This window comes from Oncorhynchus gorbuscha, linkage group LG19 (assembly GCF_021184085.1).
Source record: "Oncorhynchus gorbuscha isolate QuinsamMale2020 ecotype Even-year linkage group LG19, OgorEven_v1.0, whole genome shotgun sequence".
NCBI classification, from domain to species: Eukaryota; Metazoa; Chordata; class Actinopteri; order Salmoniformes; family Salmonidae; genus Oncorhynchus; species Oncorhynchus gorbuscha.
In genome coordinates, this window is record NC_060191.1 from 34,816,248 (window position 1) to 34,836,833 (window position 20,586).

General features: G+C 47.1%; 1 protein-coding gene across 1 annotated transcript; it reads right to left on the reverse strand.

Moving 5' to 3' along the window:
* Positions 1-2,987: 2,987 nt before the first annotated feature.
* On the reverse strand, positions 2,988-14,261 carry LOC124006312 (bone morphogenetic protein 2-like). Its single transcript, XM_046316258.1, has 3 exons — positions 13,671-14,261; positions 6,395-6,747; positions 2,988-5,710 (listed from the first exon to the last, which is right to left on the reverse strand). Exons 2-3 carry the CDS (start codon positions 6,738-6,740, stop codon positions 4,644-4,646), a joined length of 1,413 nt encoding a protein of 470 aa, XP_046172214.1. The 5' UTR covers positions 6,741-6,747; positions 13,671-14,261; the 3' UTR covers positions 2,988-4,643.
* Between the last annotated feature and the right edge of the window lie 6,325 nt (positions 14,262-20,586).

Here is a 20,586-nt window from a genome sequence, read left to right on the forward strand (position 1 = left end):
ATTTTCACTTCCGTTCTCAGAATATTTAAAAAACGTTCAGTTTTACCGGTCAGGAAACTTATGGCTTCGTTCCCACAACTTCCAAGACCAGGTCTGATAGAGTACATGGAAACCTTTGTGACCCCACTGAACTGCTGTTGTGAGTTTTATTGAAATCAGACCTGGAACAAATACATCACCTACATCACTGATGTTATCCTACGACAGAGTTTTAAACTAGTCTGAAGCATATTTTGAACTATTCAAAAGCCAAGCCAAGCCAGGAGCTTTTACTCGATAACGTCAACCTATTATGTAGCCAGACTAGTCAGTCCACTGGTTCTGTCACGGATCCCTCTGGAACTTTCCTTGCGCACACCTGGCCCCTATTCCCACTGATTGTATTTGTATATATGTTCCCTTTGTTCACTATGGTGCTGTCCATTATTGTTCCCATGTCCATTGGTGCGTGTGAGTACCCGTGCCCTTGTGGATTACGGGTCTCGTCCCGTGTGTTAATCATTGTGCTACATGTGTTATTTATTCGAGGTACTCCTCACTCTTTTGTTTTGGGTTTCTACCCTGTGTTTTGTTACGTGTTTGTTTGGTCTGCGTGAATCATTTATGCCAGCGTGACAGGTTCTGATGCTACCATGCTTTGGCCTTGTGGTCCTAAATGTGGAAGGTCTAAGGCCGGGATTTAATCCAATCGTGGATTTTTACAATGCGGTATTTAAAAGTAATTTCAGATTGAGCCCGGCATATACAGCGTTTACCGTACATGAGGCTTCGACGAACGTGGGAGCATTGCCTTTAAAACGTGCGTTGCCGACAAAGTGCGCTTGGATTGAATCCCGCCGTAGGTTGGCACAGAGTGATTTCCAACATGGTAATTTGTGTGTGCTTGTGCTAGTCTATGTGGGTGTATGAGCAAGTGTGTGTGTGTGTTGGGGCAGATGTGGGCAGTGGGTGGGCTGTACAGTTGACACAGTAAGTTGACAGACAGGAGTATAGAGGAACTAACAACAGTGGGGGTTATTTCCCTATGCCAGGGTGAGTGGGGAAAAGCCTGTCACTTAGTAGGGTACACCAGGGATGAGGCCTGCTCTGGGCTTACCTTGGCCCTGCCTGTGTGGCTGGTTGGATTGGCAGGTTGACGGAGAGCGTGCCAAACCTGGGTTTAACTTCATTTCCATGAACTCCACACTCCAACATGGAGGCACCTCTGGGCCTATCCCTGGCCTTGTTCACATGAACATTCTACTAATGCAGTACTGAATGTTCCAATCTAACTTCCATCTGCATGTAACACAGACTTTGAGATCCATAGTAAAATCTGTTCTAGAGGCATAGTGTTATAATCACAACTGTATTATCTGAACATTCCATACATTTGTGGCTGGAACTGCACTGGGCCTGTTGAACACTGCTCAGCTCCTGTAAAGCGGTTATCATAAACGTTTCCCTGAATGCAGCTAAAATCTGTACGTCAGAAAGAGGGCTATGTAACGTGAGAAATGTGTAATCCCCTGCCTGTCTGGGGTCCATCACAGGCACCTGGTTGTAGGTGCAGCCCCGCGGCCCTGGGTCCCTGTCTCTGTGGGTCGGGTGGGTTTGGAAGCCCTCAGGGCTGAGGGAAGGTGTTCCACAGGGTTGACTGGGTCAAGGCCAATGCTATCCAGGCTCATAGAGCCTACACACCTGACAAGATAAGCTGGCCATATCCTGTCTCCACTCCCCAGTCCTGCTCTAAACCCTGAACACAGTCATAATCCAACATCTGGGAGATGAGGGTGAGGGAGGGGTTACGGGGGGGTGAGAGAAAATGGAAGGGGCGAGGTGAGTGATAAGTGAATGAGCTGGGAGGGGGAGAGAGGGGAGGGTGGGATGAGGAATGGGTCAGTGGGTGAGGGATGGGCTGGGTGGTGAGGGAAGATGTGTGAGGGAGGAATGAGTTGACGGGCAAGGATAGGTTAGAGGGGAGATAGGGAAGTTAGGGAGGATACAGACCCTCTATGGGGCAAAGGTTATCTTCCTGCCCATATGCATGGGTGACTCATGCTGTGTGTATTTCATGAGGTGGTTTTCGCTACTTATCTAAACACATCTACATACAAACACATAAATGCTCTCTCGCACGCAGGCAGACAGGCAGACAGGCAGACAGGCAGACAGGCAGACAGATGCACGCACGCCACACACACACACACACACACAGGAGCCCCGGTGGCAGTGTGCTGCTGTTGACAGCTGTTGAGAGGCGATATGTAAGAAGAATCTGGACAGCTCCAGCTGTAGCCGACGCGTTCTGGACCACGTCCAGCATCCGACAGGAGGGGAGGAGATTCGCCCCTCCCTAGGACTGAGCAACGCGGCTGTGGCTTTCACACTGTTCACCTCCCGATCCTTCACAAGCAGTGAACCGATCCATCTGGAGGAGGGATGGGAGGGGTAGTTCCTTTCAACACAGGAATGCGGGTTCAAGAAAGCTGTTGAGTTGGTTTGACCCCCACATTCACAACGTGGCCGAGCACACTGACTGCTGTAAGCTCAGAGGCTCAGTAGCTGTCTGGGTAGCATCTGGGGATCAGAAACATATGTGGGCTGCATCATAGGCCGGGTGTGAATTGATAAGATGGTGCAGTGGCAGTAAGAGTTCTGCCCCATGTATAGCATTCTCCTCATGACCTTCTATCCCAGGCCTGTGTGTGTTAGTGGGACTATATAGGTACTCGAGGCCTATAGCCAAATCTGGTTTGTTCTGGGTTGCCCAAGGGAGCACTGGCTTCCTTCCTCCTTTCTGATCATTGATAATGTTAGCTCGATTGCCAATCTACGAGGCAATTTTTGATTGGAAGAGTCTGACCAATGGGAGGATTTGACAGTCCCACTCTGCTCTCCCCTTGTCCTTGTGCATAGGCTCAGAGCAACATGTCCTCAGAACACTAGCAATGGAACAGCAACAAGGAAACGTGGTTGATTTTAAAAACGCAATCATGTGACAGAGATGTTGCTTTGTCTCTGTTTTATTACAGGTATCACCACATCTTCAGACAATGTCAAACATTTTACAGACTGTTGTTTAAATGCTTCCATTTAAATAGAGGGAAAAGCAAATGACTGGAAAGATACTCAAAATACTCAAAAACACCTGCAAAACCCCCGAAAGGCACTGGAAATCAACTGCTTTAACATTAGCTGTTCTTTAAAACATTTTTTAAACATGCACTCTGCTAGAAAAGACACCTGTGGTGAGGATGACATTGTGTTGTTGTTACGCGATTCAGTGGATTGCAATACACAGAGCCTTGATATGTGGAATTTCTCGAGCTTTTGACTGCTCCATTATGTGTAGGACACCAAAAGCCACCATAACTTGCTGTACCAAAGCTACTATAAGGACTGCAGGCTCCAGCTTTAGATGTATTACGGTACTGTGAATGTGGCTTTGTAGAGAGCAGATATCTGAAATATTTTCAAGGTTAAATACACAATATGTGGTTGCTATTTAAATACCTAAATGTGACTTTTAAGTTAGATGTAATGGAATTACTTTGACGACAACAGTTTTCAGATTTTTTCTTAATCTCTGCTAAGGAAATGTACAAAATAAAAATGTAGCTTTTAAATAATAATGATGGTAGTACATTCAAACAATAGCATAATAATTCCTCCGTATTATTGTTGCGGTTTTAAATATTTCATGACGGGATGCTTGGCGCGGACAATTTGCATTTCTATGTGTCTGTCTGAGAAGTCCACATCTATCTATGAGGAGTGTCCGTCAATGTCTCTCTTGATGAGAGATCGGTAGCTGTTCATTGGCCCAGATATGTTAGATGAGTTAGTTTAAGGATGGTGTCACTGATGCAAAGGTTATACGTTTCCATCCTCCTCATATGGGCCAAGTGACAGCTTTCTCTGCACTATACGTCACTCTTCATAATATGTCCACCGTATTAGATAGTATAATCTGGCACTGATATCTTCATCTCTTGCCAGTCCCCTTGGTCTCCGACTCCACTGGTCGAGTGCATCTCCTTCGCAGATTGATGTTGCAATGAGGATGTTAGCGACACACTGAGCACGGAAAGACACAGATACAGACACATTACAGACACGTAGAGGGCTGGCGAGTGAGCATTGAACAAGCTCAGGAGTTCTATAGACAGAGAAGAGGTGGGGCTAATGGGAGGATTCTCTCCTTTACTCCTGGCTGTCGCTCCTCTCTTCTTCTGTCAGCAGCATTCTCTACCCCTACTGGGATGTGGGAAACTGCTTCGTGTTTCTCTCTCTCTCACTATGTGGTAGTTCTGAAGCACTGCACTGTGTTCTGAGGGGGCTCCTCTGTTTCTGGTTTTTCCTCCCTCTCTCTCCCTATCCTCTCTTTATATCCACTACTGACAGCTGTGGTCCTCCAACACCTATACTTCTTAGAAACCACTTGGTCCTGCTGGATTGGGTTCTACATTCCTGTCTCTTCCCTTCCTCCCTTATCCATCTCTCCTGCCCCCCCCCCGCTACTAGAATTTTCATCCCACCACCAGAAGGTCCAGGTACTCTTGTCTCACATGGTCCTGCTGGGCTGGGTTCTGTCCTTGCTCTCTTTCCCTACCTCATCAGTCTCTCCTTCCCTCGCTCTCCTCCCTCTCTTTTGTTCCCCATTACCGGCATCCACAACCCTCCACCACCATGTCCTGGTAGTTTTTGAGCACCACGCGGTCCTGCGGGTCCAGGTAGAGCATGGCGATGGGGCTGAGGGCAGTGGGCACGCAGCAGGCCCGCGGCACGGCTCCGTTCACCGAGTTCACCAGCGTCTGCACCATGGCGTGGCTGGATGAGTTCATGTGGTGGGTGAGCGGGAAGCGGCACTCCCCTAGGCAGAAGAAGGCGTCGTAGCCACTAGGCGCCACGATCCACTTGTTCCAGCCCACGTCTTTGAAATCCACGTAGAGCGGGTGGCGGCGGCAGCGGGCGCGGGACAGACGCTTCAGTTTCGCCGCGCGGCCACCATTGCGCTTCACCCTTCCACCCTCGTCCCAGCTACCACCCCAGCCAGGGCTGGCACTCCAGTCCCTGTCTCTGTCTCTTTCCCGGTCCCGGTCCCTGCTGTTGCTCCTGCCCCTTTCTCTGGCCCGCTTCCTCCCCCTCATCCTCTGGGCAGTGTCAGAGGTTCTCCGACCATGGGCGGCTAGTGGCTCCCCGTGCCCGTCATGGCTGTAAGTAACCAGCAGGGGTCTCTCCCGTGCCCAGCTGTGCTCATCCTGTCCCAGAGACCTGCGCACCCTCAAGTGTCCCTCTCTGCGCCCTTCCTCCCCAGTGGAGAGTGGTAGAGCATCATGGTCAGGGGGGGTGAAGAGGGTGGTGTTACCGAGAGGGGTCACCTCCAGGAGGAAGGCCAGGCTGCCGGTCCAAGCATGGGCCCCTACGAAGAGTTCAGTGCTGAGGCTGAAGGCCTCCCAGGAGTCAGCTGGCCTGGTTCTGGGGGCCCCTGTGAGGAGCCGTGACTCCAGCAGAGTGGGCTCAGAGTCCCCAGTGCCTCCATCGAGGAACAGGCTGACCTTGTGGGCCCCGGGGCCTAGGCTAGCCCCACCACCCCGGAAGAAACGCAACTCGGCAGAAACCACACGCTCATCCTGGGGGATGGAGGACACATTGAAGGAGATGGGGACCTTGTTGTTACTCACGGTGGTCAGCCTCTTTTCAAGCGGGAGTGAGGGGCTGGTAGACTCTGAGATAGAGGAGGGAGGGAGGGAGAGAGAGAGCAACAAAGAGAGAGAGGTTAAGAAGAAGAAGGTTCAATTTGTAAAACAAAATTGATGTCCTCCACAGTTCCTTGGAGTTCTCTCTTGTAGGATTCTCTAAATCAAACATTGTAATCTCACAATGTCAAATACAATGTAAATTGACCTGTCAACCCTTAACTTTAAAAGGTCAGACACATTCAGTGCCATAAACAGTTAGATAAGCTTTTCTTTGCACACACTAGCATCAGAATAGGACCTCCACTTGTTGCTGGTTAGCTTGTGAGTGTTATGGAAACATTCATGTTATCAAATGGAAAATAGATGGTCTGGATTTGGAGCCTACTGACTGCTAAGGTGGAGTCATAACAGAAAGAGACTGGGTATCACAGCCCTGTCGTCATCAATGCCATCTAACCCTGACTGAAACTACAAATGGAATGTGTAGAACAGTGTCTATTAAAAACATACTGTGGAACTGATACCAAATGGTGGTAGGACAAGGGAGAACAGCTTTGCAAACTATCCATAAACTGTCTCAGATTAGGAGTGCTGATCTAGGATCTGTCCATATGATTTTATTCATGATAATCTAAAAGGCAAAACTAATCCTAGATCAGCACTCTTACTCGGAGGTGCTTTTGGGGATATCGGCCTATGTGTATTGTTACCTGTGTGGTGGAAGCTGCGTACAGTGTTGGCCTCCTGGACATGCTGGCTGGGGTAGCTGAAGTGTGGATCCTGGACTAGGTGGTACTGCTGGGCGTGGAAGCGATAGAGGTCCAGTATGTACTGGGGGATGGGCGCACCTGGCCGGGGGTTGGGGTGGGACTGCAGGCCCAGGCGGCTCAGCAATAGGTTCTGGATTGTCTGGGCCAGGCTGGGCTCCAGGGGGGTGGGTGATGGCGGTGGCAACGACGGCTCACTGCCATCGGGCTCGGTGGCAAAGCCCTGGCGCCCAGGCGAGGCTTGAGGTAGCAGCAGGACCATCAGGACCAAGAGTTTAGCAGCGAACATGGTGGATCTAGATGAGGGGGAAGAGAATGTGAGGAGAGGAGTTAAGTTAGGGTTTATTTCAGGGAGAAGAGGAATCGGAACGCTTAAGTCTGTCACTTTTTGACACTTCCAGTGGTGCCCTTTAAAGTCACAAGTGTTTATTTAGATTCATATACCATATGTTTAATGTATTTCAGTTAATTGGAGTAAGGGGGATTAAAATACCACTACTCACAACTTAAATCTTATGAGAGAAACTACTACCACTATATCATCAGCTTGTTTTCTCCTCTCCCAGTCCCCATCATACTAATTCCTCGACAGCAGAGTATGAATCATACCGTGACATTCAGACAATAAACACGTATTCCCTTTAATGTGGCTTGAACACAACCAGTCATGATGTTTTCATCCGATTGTCAATCAAATCACTTACAAAAACGTAGGCTACCTGCGCATGTTCATCCACCCCAAAATAATTCTAGCATTCTAATGAATGGAAAGAGACATCTGTTACAAAACATCAAAAGTTTTATGACATTGGGTGATTGTCATTAGTACTAAACTCTTGTGGCCGGAATGAATAGATGCTGTCACACCCTGATCTGTTGCACCTGTCTTGTGCTTGTCTCCACCCCCCTCCAGGTGTCGCCCATTAGCCACTGTGCATTTATACCTGTGTTTTCTGTTTGTCTGTTGCCAGTTCGTCTAGTCTCATCAGGCTTACCAGCGGTTTTCACATACACCTGTTTTTCTCTCGAGTCCCAGTTTTGACCATTTTCCCTGCCCTGACCCTGCCATGACCCTGCCATTCTGTACCTTGTGACACTGCCCTGGATTACTGACCTCTGCCTGCCATTCTGTACCTTTCGGACTCTGCCCTGGATTACTGACCTCTGCTTGCCCTGACCCTGCCTGCCATTCTGTACCTTTCTGACTCTGCCCTGGATTACTGACCTCTGCCTGCCCCTTGACCTGTCGTTTGCCTGCCCCCTGTTTTTGTAAAAAAAACTTTTGTTACTCTGAACTGTCGGCAGCTGGGTCTTAACGTGAGGTCTAATAGATGAGTCTTGCTGACAAATGTACATATTTTTGTCAAAAGTAAAGTCGGGACATCTGAAAAAGGGGCTGAATTACGGGACGCAAATACAGCTGTCTGTCCCGAGTGCATTGGCACAGGAAACCGTGCGGGCCTGGTTGAAACAATTATGTAAGTTCAGCTAGCGGACTAGACCCAGTTGATAATGTTGCAAGGTCGCTAGTGGGCTGGGCCCAGTCGATACAACGCTGCAAGTCTTCTAGCGAAAGCTCAAGGCAGAGAGTAAGGCAGAGAGAGAGGTATTTAGGCCGAGGAGAGAGCTGAATGCAATTGAAAGAACCTGAATCAACTGTCACTGGCCTTAAACCATGAGAGAGAGGTGCGGGTGTTTGTTTAATTTGGAATAAGCTTTTGAAATATTTTCATATATACCACTGTAGCAGTACAACGTGCATTTCAATCCATTAGGAGAATGCCCCCCCCATGCAATTCACACACTGCTCGTCAGACTTTTAGGACGTAATGCTGGTGCGACATCAAGAAATGTACTGCTGGAGTCCATGTGAAGTTGTTTGCTGGATACACATGGCTGTAAAAACAGCAGCACTTTGCTTTCCTTAATGTTAATGTATTGCTATGTGTTGCCAAGGCCCCATCTCCTAGGAAACTCAAGCACAAGGGGATACAAGTGATTAAGCAGAGACTATATTCAGTGTGTGTGTGTGTGTGTGTGTGTGTGTGTGTGTGTGTGTGTGTGTGTGTGTGTGTGTGTGTGTGTGTGTGTGTGTGTGTGTGTGTGTGTGTGATTTAGGAGAACTTTAATAGTAGTACTGCTAAGACCATAAATTAGCTAAAGTTAGTTGACTTTAATGGAGAATAATAACTAGTGTAGCTACTGTACTTTATATCTCTATTGCTCCAATTTACTCTCCAGAGCGTATTTGCTGAATGGACCTATACAGTAGCTTCAACCAAATACTTGAGACCATAGTTGCTAACTGGCCTGTCTGCTGCGCGGGAAAAGGCCCAGTGCTGGAGGTCATAGCATTAATGCCCCAGCCAGCCAGGTTACCACCCCGTGTCTCTGTAGTACAGCTGTTAATGATTGAGCCACTAATTAGAAACTATAGGCCTTAATGGCCTTGTGCCCTCTGGAGTCAGGAGGTCAGGGGTCAGGGTAGGGGTGTCTGACCTGTCTATTGTTCAAAGTAGGATGAAGTTGGCCCAGGACACTTAACTAGAAGGTCAGTTTGCTGTTAGCAAGAGGGTAAGCTGACCATAGATTTGGTTCAATGCATTCAAAGCTAGTAGGCTCGTGTAGAGACTGAGACCTGGGCTGGGCCATGACATCTCTTATCCCAAACTGTCTGCTTTACCATCATCCTACAACTAAAGAAATGAGAGATGTCGTCATTATTCTAAGAAGAAAAGATACGTCTCATTGAATGCAAACGAAATAGAACTCAACGTCCTGTTTCTCCCTACAGACTAGAGCGAAGCTCTCTCTTAATCTTATCACTCCCTGCCTATCGCATCACTGAACTGAGCTGAGAATTGATTAAGTCCAACATGGCAGGATAACTGAGGCATTTATGGCACAACGAACACATAACTACACCATAATCACAGATAATCATGCCATAGTGTCAGAGTAAGGTTTACAAGGAGGTCACAGGGTGTGTGTGTGTGTGTGTATGTGTGTGTGTGTGTTTGAGAGAGAGAACAGACACAGCAATACCCTGGGAAAATAAGCTGTGAGCGTGGAACTCTGTTCACTACCCATTAACTCAGTCGGCCCCACCCCAAGTAATGTCTCTCCACCCCATGCTTCTCCACCTGAGGCAACACTACAGGGGGAATTAGAGGATGATTAGAGAGGCACAACTGTACACCCTTTCCCATGGCGTCCTATGGCTTGACAACTAGATTAAGGATACCCCCCACCCCCTTAATGAAGGTTCAAAGGTTTGTTCCAGAAGTGGGAGGGGGGGAGTCAGAGGACACCCTGCCGTTCATCCATCAAGAGTACGTCCACCCATCTCCCTGTGTCTCTCCAGCTAATCTAAACTGGGAGAAAAGTTCCTCAACTTAATTTGGCCTCTATCTGCCATCCCCTCCGTCGACCCGCCCCTCTCTCCATTCATCCTGGATGGTAACATCCATGCGATTGCTTTCCCTTCATCCCCCGCTCTCTCCCTCCTCTGAAATGGGACTAATCGAGTCTTCCGGGGGAGGTGAGGGGTGAGGTGGTGCTCTCAGACGTATTCGATGATGTCTGACCCAGTGCAGACGGTAGCGTGACCCCAGGCGCACGCAGACGAGAGATGGGCGGTAATCAGGCTGTTCCTCTGAACTCACAGATCAAAACAGACCAACATAAGTATCTCTCTCTCTCTCTCTCTCTCTCTCTCTCTCTCTCTCTCTCTCTCTCTCTCTCTCTCTCTCTCTCTCTCTCTCTCTCTCTCTCTCTCTCTCTCTCTCTCTCTCTCTCTCTCTCTCTCTCTCTTTTAGTCTCTCCTTTTCTTAGTCCCTCTTTATCTCCTTATCTCCTCCTCCCTTTCTGTTTCTGTTTCCTCATTCTCTCTTAGTTCCCCTCCATTTCTTTCAAGTCTATTCTCTGGATATCTTCTACTTCTATGGGGGGCAGAGGAAAGACAGATGTAGAAAATAGAGAGAGAAGGGAAGACAGAGATATATCCCTCCTCTCTCTCTATCACTACTTGTCCTTTTCCATATCTCCTCCCCTGCCCCCCCCCCCTCTGTGTTCCCTGTCTCCCCATTCTTCTTTATCTGCATGTTTCTCTCTTTCCCAATCTCTATTTTTCTTTCTCTCCCTATCTTTATTTATCTACCCCTCTGTCTCTTGTGTTGGTCTTTTTCCTAAGCCCTCGAAATGAATGGTGTTTTTGCGGAAGGATGCTGCTGAGTGTTGTCGGGCGAGAGGGCCCAGTGTCACCGCAGCCGGCTGATTTATCCGCGGCCGCTGTCTTCGTGTTACGCCTGGTCCCGCCACTTTCCCTTCCTGTTGTTCTTCCCGTTTTTCTTTTCCCCAGATTCCTGCTCTCCCTCCCTCGCTCTCTAACACACACATACACTCTCTGCCCATGTCATAACTACTGCATGTCTTGGAAATCTTATACTCGCACACACACAAACATGTACAAGCTCACGAACACACTGCTGCTCATGGCCTGGATCCACAGGCTCAACACACTGTCTTCTCCTGGACTTAACCGGGATTTTGACTTAAACGTTTTATAGTTTCAAAATGTCCAAATGATTGTGTTTCCCCCCCACCCTAATTGAATATTGAAGCGATGTCACTAAGTACTGCCACTATATATAGGACCTTCCACCCCCACCTGGGATACGGATGCTTGATGAAGACCTGAGGGTCAAAACATTATGAATAAATATCACCTGGGAGCATGAGCAGCAGTGTACAACTCCAGCACCTTTCGGAAAGTACCTGGGTGTGCGTATGTTCTTCAGCTTTTGTACAAAGCTCACAAACACACATCCCAAGAAAGTTCCCCCCCCCCCCCCCGCATCTCTGTGGACCATTCTCAAAATCACCTGAAACGGACACCTAATGCATCCGGAATGATCCTCGCACTTCTCTCTCCACCGCGAACACGCGACCGATCTCTCGAATGACGACCGCGTTCACTGCTTTATGATTTAATGTATCAGGCTGAAATGAAGAGGTAAGAGTGACATTTTTCGAAGCATGACTTTTGAAATCATTAGAATAATATTCCTAGTTGCCTGCTGTGTGGTTTTATTAGAGTGTATTATACTTTATCCCAGCTGGGGCGATTAAGAGGTTAATGACACGGGCAGTCCAGACTTCAGCCCGCCGCTTGCCTTCCTCAACAAACCTTTATGGTAATTACAGCTCCACGTGTATGCACCACGCAGGCAGAGTGCAAACACGTACATGGAAATACAAGCCAAGAGGTACAAATATGTGTGTTGTGTGTATATGAATGTATATGACGGACAAAAGCCAATGGATTAGAATGTTTTCATGCACAGCGCTGCACATGCATCACACACAAACAATCACAAAAAATGTCAAATGCTTGGACACACACACACACACACACAGAGAGAGAGAGCGAGAGAGAGAGGAGAAACCAGTGTCTGCTGCCAGGGTTGAGAGGACACTTTCCAGCTACTGGGGAATCAACCAACACTCTCACAACATCGCTAGAAACTACAACTGCAAGGTACCTGACTGCAAGGCCCTACAGAGTGTGGTGTGTACGGCCCAGTACATCACTTGGGCCGAGCTTCCTGCCATCCAGGACCTCTATACCAGGCAGTGTCAGAGGAAGGCCCCAAAACTTGTCAAAGACTCCAGCCACCCAAGCCATAGACTGTTCTCTCTGCTACCTCATGGCAAGCAGTACCAGTCTGGAACCAACAGGACCCTGAACAGCTTCTATCCCCAAGCCATAAGACTACTAAACAAGACTCCTTAAATGGCTAAAGAAATGGTCACCCGGACCTACCAGCATTGACCCTTTTTGGCACTAACTCTCGTGCACTGACTATGTTCACACACTGGACTCTACTCACACACATACATACACCCCAACACACGTATAAGCATTTTGCTACACCAGCAATAACATCTGCTAAATATGTGTATGGGACCAATAAAATTTGATTTGAATTGACATGCACGCTACAGACGCCCACACACATATAAGACGTGCACACCTGCATACTGACGCCACACACTTTCACACTCGCCATCTACCCTGCTACTACTGTCTATCTATCCTGTTGCCTAGTCACTTTTCCCCTACCTATATGTACATATCTACCTCAAATACCTCGTACCCCTACACATCAAATCAGTACTGGCAACCCACTGCATATATCCATGTAATTTGTATTCGTTATTCAGTGTGTTTTATTCCTCATCTCACTATTTCTATTCTTTATTTTTTATTTTTTATGTTTATCTTTAACTCTGCATTGTTAAAAAAAAGGTCCCGCAAGTAAGCATTTCACTGTTGGTCTACACCGGTTGTCTTCCGAAGCGTGTGACAAATGACATTTGATCTGGAGCGTCAAATACCCTGTACACTAGGAAGGACATTTAGCCAGATACCCCTATGTACAGTATAGTAGTCACCACTGCCAGGACCTTCATTCCCAGGTCCATTATTTAAAAAAAAGAGTCTAACTAGCACATACAGTGCAGGAGATCAACAGGTCACCTTTAACCTCCATCTACTTCAACCAGAACTACAAGTCACTGGAAGCTTTTCAGCTCTTGTAGATCTTCATCTACTTCAACTAGGAACATTCACAACTGTATGCCTCAGTGTTCACGCCATTTCTCGCTGTGGTCCATGACGTTTCACTCAGAGCTATGTTTCGGACGATCTGAGCGTCAGGGAGTTAAGCCACAGACGCCGGGAGCCGGCGGTTTAGTTGACAAGAGGCTCTGCGGAGGCAGAGTGGATTAGTGGAAACAGTGACATGCGCGACAAATTAGACACGTCAAAAACATCTTCACACGTCCTGTCGACACAGACAGAGGCGGAAAAGACAAAAAGCAGCACCGGTTCACGGGAAAGCGGTGTTTTACCATCGACACTGAGGAATAGTTCAATGCCTTTACACTCCTACAGAGAAGAAAGTTACATTAGGTCCTCTGAAAACACAGTATTCACATTATTCTTGGACCCTCGCTTATAAGCGTTTGATTGCGAGCAACACAGTATGCCAGCATCTGCGTGTAAGTGAGCATGTGTTTGTTCTCCCTAGAGTGGCTAATGGTTTGAGCAGTGAAGTTCCCGTGGCCAGGCAGAGTTGGCTTGGCATACATGTATATGTGTGTGTTTGTGTGTGTTGAGAGGATATGTGTGTGTGTGTGTGTGTGCAATACTCACGTCCAGGCGTGGTAGGAGGTGTGCAGAGTCCATGGTTTATCCTAGAGCTCCAGTGTTACGAACCATCGTCTCTCGCTCCCTCTCCGTTGGACAGAATGGACAAAGTAAACTCTTTTACCTCTCTTTCTCTCTCCGTTTGTCTCTCTCAGGTTAGCCTGTGTCTGTGTGTCCTCTGTGAGTGGGCTGTGGATGAGGATGCTGTACTCTCCATGGTTCTCCCCCTGTACTGCTGGGCTCTCCCCTCTCACTCACCCTCTCATCCTGTTGTCAGTTTCAGATAAGCGGCCTCTTAAAACATATCCACCGGCTTCCCCCTGCCTGCCTGACCTCTTCAAACAGGCAACTCCCTCTCTCTGTCGCCGACACTTCCACCTCTGCTCAGACACAGAGAGATAGATAGACGTGCAATATAGCTACTGTATGGACCTGCACAAGAAAAATATATGTCTGGAGAGTTCTGTAACCGGCAACAACAACAAAAATGCCCTCTTGTCCTCAGCTTCCTAAATGTGTCTCCCTTCCTCTCTTTCTCTGTCTCTCATTCTCTTTGTCTCTCCTCCCCTTTTTCCTCTCTCTCCCTCTCCCTCTCCCTCTCTCTTATGCTATACCGAGAGTCCAGCTGGTAAACTCAGTTTAACTCTAATTGACTTTCCTGGTCATTTGGATCCTCCCTGATCGTGATGTCACCAAGTCAGACCACCCCCACTACCATCACACACACACACACACACACACACACACACACACACACACACACACACACACACACACACACACACACACACACACACACACACACACACACACACACACACACACACACACACACACACACACACACACACACACACAGTTAGAGATAAGGTCAGGGTGGACTGGCTAATTATTTTATTTTCCATTATTACTTTCACAAACTCACCCACTGATTTTCATTGACACCATTTTCATGGTGTCAGTTCACAGACATTACAATCTCCATGATCAATTCATGACTATGTTACTGAATAAGACCAAACATATTCTCTTACCAGACCAAGGCATGAATGGATGACTCATAGGGGAGGATAAAGTCACTACAATTTGGGGGATGTGATTGGATGGAATGAGCCAAAAAAAAAAGAAAGCACATTGTAATTCTCCACTGCGTTGTTCAAGCAAGGTGCAATCGTCCTTCCAGCGGCGGCCACCGAATTGGTATTCATCGGGCAGGGCTATGAGGAAACGTCTCTTTAGGATGTATCGTCTCACATATTAGATTTCATCTGGAGAATCACTTTATTTCCCGTCCCTCTGCCCCTCCCCTCCCAAACACACACACAACCCCAACTCCCATCAATTCACCCAGTCTGATGAATTACCCTGGTCCAGAGGGACAACACACACACACACCTTCCCATCTGTGGGCTCAGACAATTTACACGACAGTTATCGAGTGTCATCTGTGTCATCTGAACAATTACACTGTAATTATTTACAGTGTATTTCACAGAAGTATTTGCTTTGATCATGATGTACAGTATTTTTCTTTGTACCTATGGATTCGTGGGGACATTCTAACCCAATAAGAGGCCACTAGGAAGCAACACATGCTGTTACATGTTTGGTGGGACCAAACATGTAACCACATTATCCTGTCCAGTCTGTCAGTGAGTAGGCTAATAGATGTGTGAAGGATGTCACGTTGCTTGCTTTAGTGAGGACCACTTTCCTCCTGATTCAGCTCTTACTGAGGCTCAAACCCAGTACCTCTGCCTTGCGAACGCGTGACCACCGCCCTTAAGCGTCTTACCCAATTACGCCACCGAAAAGCTAGCTATTCGGCAGCGCAAGTGGGGATAGTCCCTTCAGTCAGAGTAGGCTACGGCAAGGACCCTTCAGTCAGAGTAGGCTACTGCAAGGACCCTTCAGTCAGAGTAGGCTACGGCAAGGACCCTTCAGTCAGAGTAGGCTACTGCAAGGACCCTTCAGTCAGAGTAGGCTATGGCAAGGACCCTTCAGTCAGAGTAGGCTACTGCAAGGACCCTTCATCACAAGAGCAGTGGTGTAACTCCACTTCTGCCTCCAGGTTTCCCGTCCTCTGGAAAAGACGTCCGCTGTCCCACGTTCCCCCCTCCACATTCCGACGGGGGTGGAGGAGCTTTTAAAGTAATACCTCACCGCTCTCTTAACAAGCCGACCGGAGTCCCCCCCCACCATTTCTCAACCCTTTTCCTGTCCACTACCCTGACTGGAGTCACATCTGGAGGAGAGGGGACAGAGACGAGGGACCTTAATCCCTCTGTACCCTTCACTTGGAGTTGTTGCCTATATCGTCATCATGGCGTATTTTAGCGCATCAGCACACTGTATTGTATGAACATTGTTGCCCCTTTGTGTGTCTGAAATGGGAAAAGTCCACAAAGAAATAGACCGTGCACATGAGGGTCTACTTCTGTTGTGGTTTGATTCACTGAGCTCCAACACGGCTGACAACCATCCAGAGACATCGCATCCGTGTTACTGCTCAAGTAATCGCGGAATTAAAGATGATGGATTGTAGAGTCAGGCGGGACTGAGAAGAGCATAGCCATAGGTGTAAAAATCAGGAAGTGAGGTGGGAGGAGAGCAGTAAAAGCTGTATAGACGATGGCGTGATCCTTGGCCTCAGCAATAACACAAACAGCTGAACTGGTGTTCAGCTTGAGCAGAACTGCTTCTCAGGCGATAATGGGAGAATTTACGAGCCACTTTATATCTGCGATAAAGTTCCAAATGACTGGTCCAAACCGCACTCCTTATCTGTGCCCAACTAAACATCTGTTTGCTCAGGTAACCTCCTCATTAAACTCAGTTAGAACTGCACACACATGGTGCATGACACACGTTCTTTGACGTCACTATGTAAGTAATATAAGATAGCCAATGGTGTGCTAGAAAGCCTATTATAAACTGGGTGGTTCGAGTCCTGAATGCTGATTGGCTGAAAGCCGTGGTATATCAGACCGTATACCACAAGTATGACCAAACATGTATTTCTACTGTTCTAATTATGTTTGTAACCAGTTTATAATAGCAATAAGGCACCTAGGGGTTAGGGGGCTGTATCCATCATGCGTCATGCATAAGAACAGCCCTTATATACCACACCTCGTTGGGCCTTATTGCTTAACTGTGCACTGGTAATTTTGTAGCAATATTGGATGAAAAATTCAATTGAAAATAGAAACATTTTACTTACAGTTGTAGGATCTTAATTTGATTGGAATTTTCCAAAACAGCAGGAAATGCAAACTTGTAGTGTATTCAAGGTTTAAAAAAGCTTCTAAAGTTTGTAATTTCCACTTTAAAAATGTCAGACTTGATTTGCCCGAACAAAATTGTCAACTCCAATAAAAAATGTCCATTCATTATAATCCACATAATAATTCACATTTCCTGTTGTGGCAGGATTATTTTCCAGCTGTAGTAAACTGTCTTAAGTTAGGATCCTATATCTGTATATGGGGATATTTGATTGGCAGCACCACTACCTTAATTAATACGGTATTCAAAATATATTGAAAATCAAATGAAAGTATTCATCTTTAAACATTTGAAGGAAAGATCAATCGAAGTGCATGCAGTTGCCATTAGAAGGTTGAGAACAAGTTATACTGGGTTTGGCCTCTGAAGGAATGACACTGCGGGGGAAAAAAGTGGAATGGATGGTTTGTGAGTGTAGCGTGCTGGGTAATACAATTTCATCTTGATGTCAGAGAGTGGACTGCAGTGTGAGGGACGAGGAGGAACACAGAGGAAGACTTTCATTTACAGTTCACATTAAATAATTGGGTTAAGTCGTGGACCACAAAACAAACACACACGCACAGACTCTTGTGCACACAAACCACACAACATGTGTACACAAACCACACAACATGTGTACACACACACACACACACACACACACACACACACACACACACACACACACACACACACACACACACACACACACACACACACACACACACACACACACACAGAGCTGACGTTTTGCATTCACTGGCAAGGAATTCCAAAGTGCATTTTTGCAGAGATAAGATTCCATTCTCCTGAGCTCACTGTTTCCGAGACAGTCAGGGAGAGGGAGATGGTGGCAGGAGGGGGTCAGTCATGCCAACAACCCTCTGGCCTCCCTCCCCCTTGTTCATTCAGACCCCCCCTCGTTCCTCCAGACTCCCCCTCATTAATTCAGACTCCCCCTCGTTCATTCAGACTCCCCCTCGTTCATTCAGACTCCCCCTCGTTCATTCAGACTCCCCCTCGTTCATTCAGACTCCCCTTCGTTCATTCAGACTCCCCCTCATCGGGGGACTATGAGAGCCAACAGGTTTCCTCTCTGTGTCCTATTGACTGAAACCTGGAAATGCAAGACAATACCTGCAGTACCAACACTTTCCTTTCCGGTTACATGATGAAACTTTTACTTTCACCCGAACACACACAAACACACTGACTGTCTGACATCCCGCCCCTCCTTCCCCCAGAAACACATTCAATGATATCATCAGAGCAAATACTGAAGACAAGGTCGGTGAGCGGGCAAACGTGGACCAGGGTGTGTGTTGAAGATTGTGTGTGTGTATGCGTGTGGGGGAGTGTTCGTCCTTGTTATCAAGACAATGATTTTATAAACGAGCATGTGTGTGGAGGTTAGAGTCCCATTCAAGCTGTCTAGAGCAGCACAGGGGACTTCCCTACTAGCCCCATTCAAGCTGTCTAGAGCAGCACAGGGGACTTCCCCACTAGCCCCATTCAAGCTGTCTAGAGCAGCACAGGGGACTTCCCCACTAGCCCCATTCAAGCTGTCTAGAGCAGCACAGGGGACTTCCCCACTAGCCCCATTCAAGCTGTCTAGAGCAGCACAGGGGACTTCCCTACTAGCCCCATTCAAGCTGTCTAGAGCAGCACAGGGGACTTCCCCACTAGCCCCATTCAAGCTGTCTAGCGCAGGCAAAGTCTTTTCATTATTCATCTGCTCAATGCAACACACACACACACAAATGTGTGACTGTAAATGACAGTGACCTCAGGAGTAAAGGTTTGTCTTGATCGACTTCTCCAAAACCTTTCCACTCTCGTCCGTAATCGTCAGCAAAAATACCTGTTTTTAATTGGTGATCTCACGGAACATTGAAATAACAGACAGCTGATTCATTCAAGGTTCTACACGGTTCCGTGTTGCCTTCACGACGACCCCAATCCACGACTGTGTCCGGGGTGACAGAGGTGTGGTACTTAACCTTCCTGTGTCCACTGTATATACATACAGCTCTAAACGAAGGTCAACTATTTATGTTTGAGGTATTTTCAGACTCCACGTTGAACAAACTGGATGTGTGAAGCAGTGCCAGAGAGTGGGTGATGAACCATTGAAATTGGCCGTCTATTTTTGAACGCAGGTGCCAATACCAACTGTTGAGGCCAGACTGAGTCGGTCTTGGCAAGCTGAGCCCACAGTGAGTAGCATTAGGAGCAGTTGTGTGTCCAAGAGTATTTTCAGAGTCAGTCTGACTCGCCTCATCCGTAGGCCTGTCCGCCGGTTTACCCTTGGAACCTCTGTTCCGTAACTGTTTCATTCTCCTCCACGCGACCTACAAAACCAACCACACAGTCAACAGTAGAACTGTATAGGAAGCACGGGCTGAATCCGTGGCAACGATCATCATTTATTATTGTAATAGTGGGTGATGTTTAGATTCTTAATGCCAATTACAGAAGTCAAACGCATACAGGTCCTCTGTAGTTCAGTTGGTAGAGCATGACGCTTGCTACGCCAGGATTATGGGTTTGATTCCCGGGACCAGACATAAGTATGAGCACATGGCTATAAGTCGCTTTGGATAAAAGCATCTGCTTAATGGCATATATTTCTGATAAATAAAAAAGAATACATTTTTTTATTTCACCTTTATTTAACCAGGTAGGCTAGTTGAGAACAAGTTCTCATTTACAACTGCGACCTGGCCAAGGCAAAGCAAAGCAGTGCGGCACAAACAGTGTTACACATGGAATAAACAAGCGTACAGTCAATAACACAATAGAAAAAAATAAAGTCTATATACAGTGTGTGTAAATGGCGTGAGGAGGTGAGGCAATAAATAGGCCATAGTAGCGAAGTAATTACAGTTTAGCAAATTAACACTGGAGTGAGATGTGCAGATGATGATGTGCAAGTAGAAATACTGGTGTGCAAAAGAGCAGAAAAGTAAATAAAAACAATATGGGGATGAGGTAGGTAGATTGGGTGATAATAATAACGACCCAACAATTGTGAGAAGGTAAAATACATGTCAATTACACAAAATTAGAATGTGCTACTTTCATATTTTGTACATTTGGGTGTGCGTTCTTTTCTTTTTCTCACTCATCTCCAGACGGTGTGGTCTTTGGCAGACCAGGGCCCCGTGTTCACAAAGCGTCTTAGAATATGAGTGCTGATCTAGGATCAGTCTGAATCTTATTCATGATGATCTAAAAGTCAAAACTGATGCCAGATCAGCACTCCTAATCTGAGACTATGTAAGCTTCCCACAGACAACATTCAGCAGTCAGTCAGTCAGGCCAGCCATCAACGCAATCTCCCCATCTGTTTATCTGTAGTGGGAATGGCAAGGACATAAATCGTAAACATAACAGTCCTTAACAGACAACCAGGGATGAGAAGAGGGATGTTTGCATCTCTGTGTGTTTGTGTTAACGGCAATGTGTATGTCTCTGTGTGTAACATAATGGTGTGTTTCTCTGTTCGTGTGTGTGAGCACATGTAGAATGCGTGTTTGTTTGTGTGTGTTTGGGAGTGTGTGTCCGAGTGCTTGCGTTTGCACAGCCTGTTTACAATGTGAGTGCTCGTCTCGATTTATGTAGTTGTGTGTGCATGTCTTTAAGGTACACT

Coding starts and splice junctions, on each gene's coding strand:
- LOC124006312 (XM_046316258.1), bottom strand. CDS start 6,740: ATGTTCGCTGCTAAACTCTTGGTCCTGATGGTCCTGCTGCTACCTCAA. Junction 5,711..6,394: donor ACGCAGCTTCCACCACACAG/GTAACAATACAC, acceptor CCTCTATCTCAG/AGTCTACCAGCCCCTCACTC.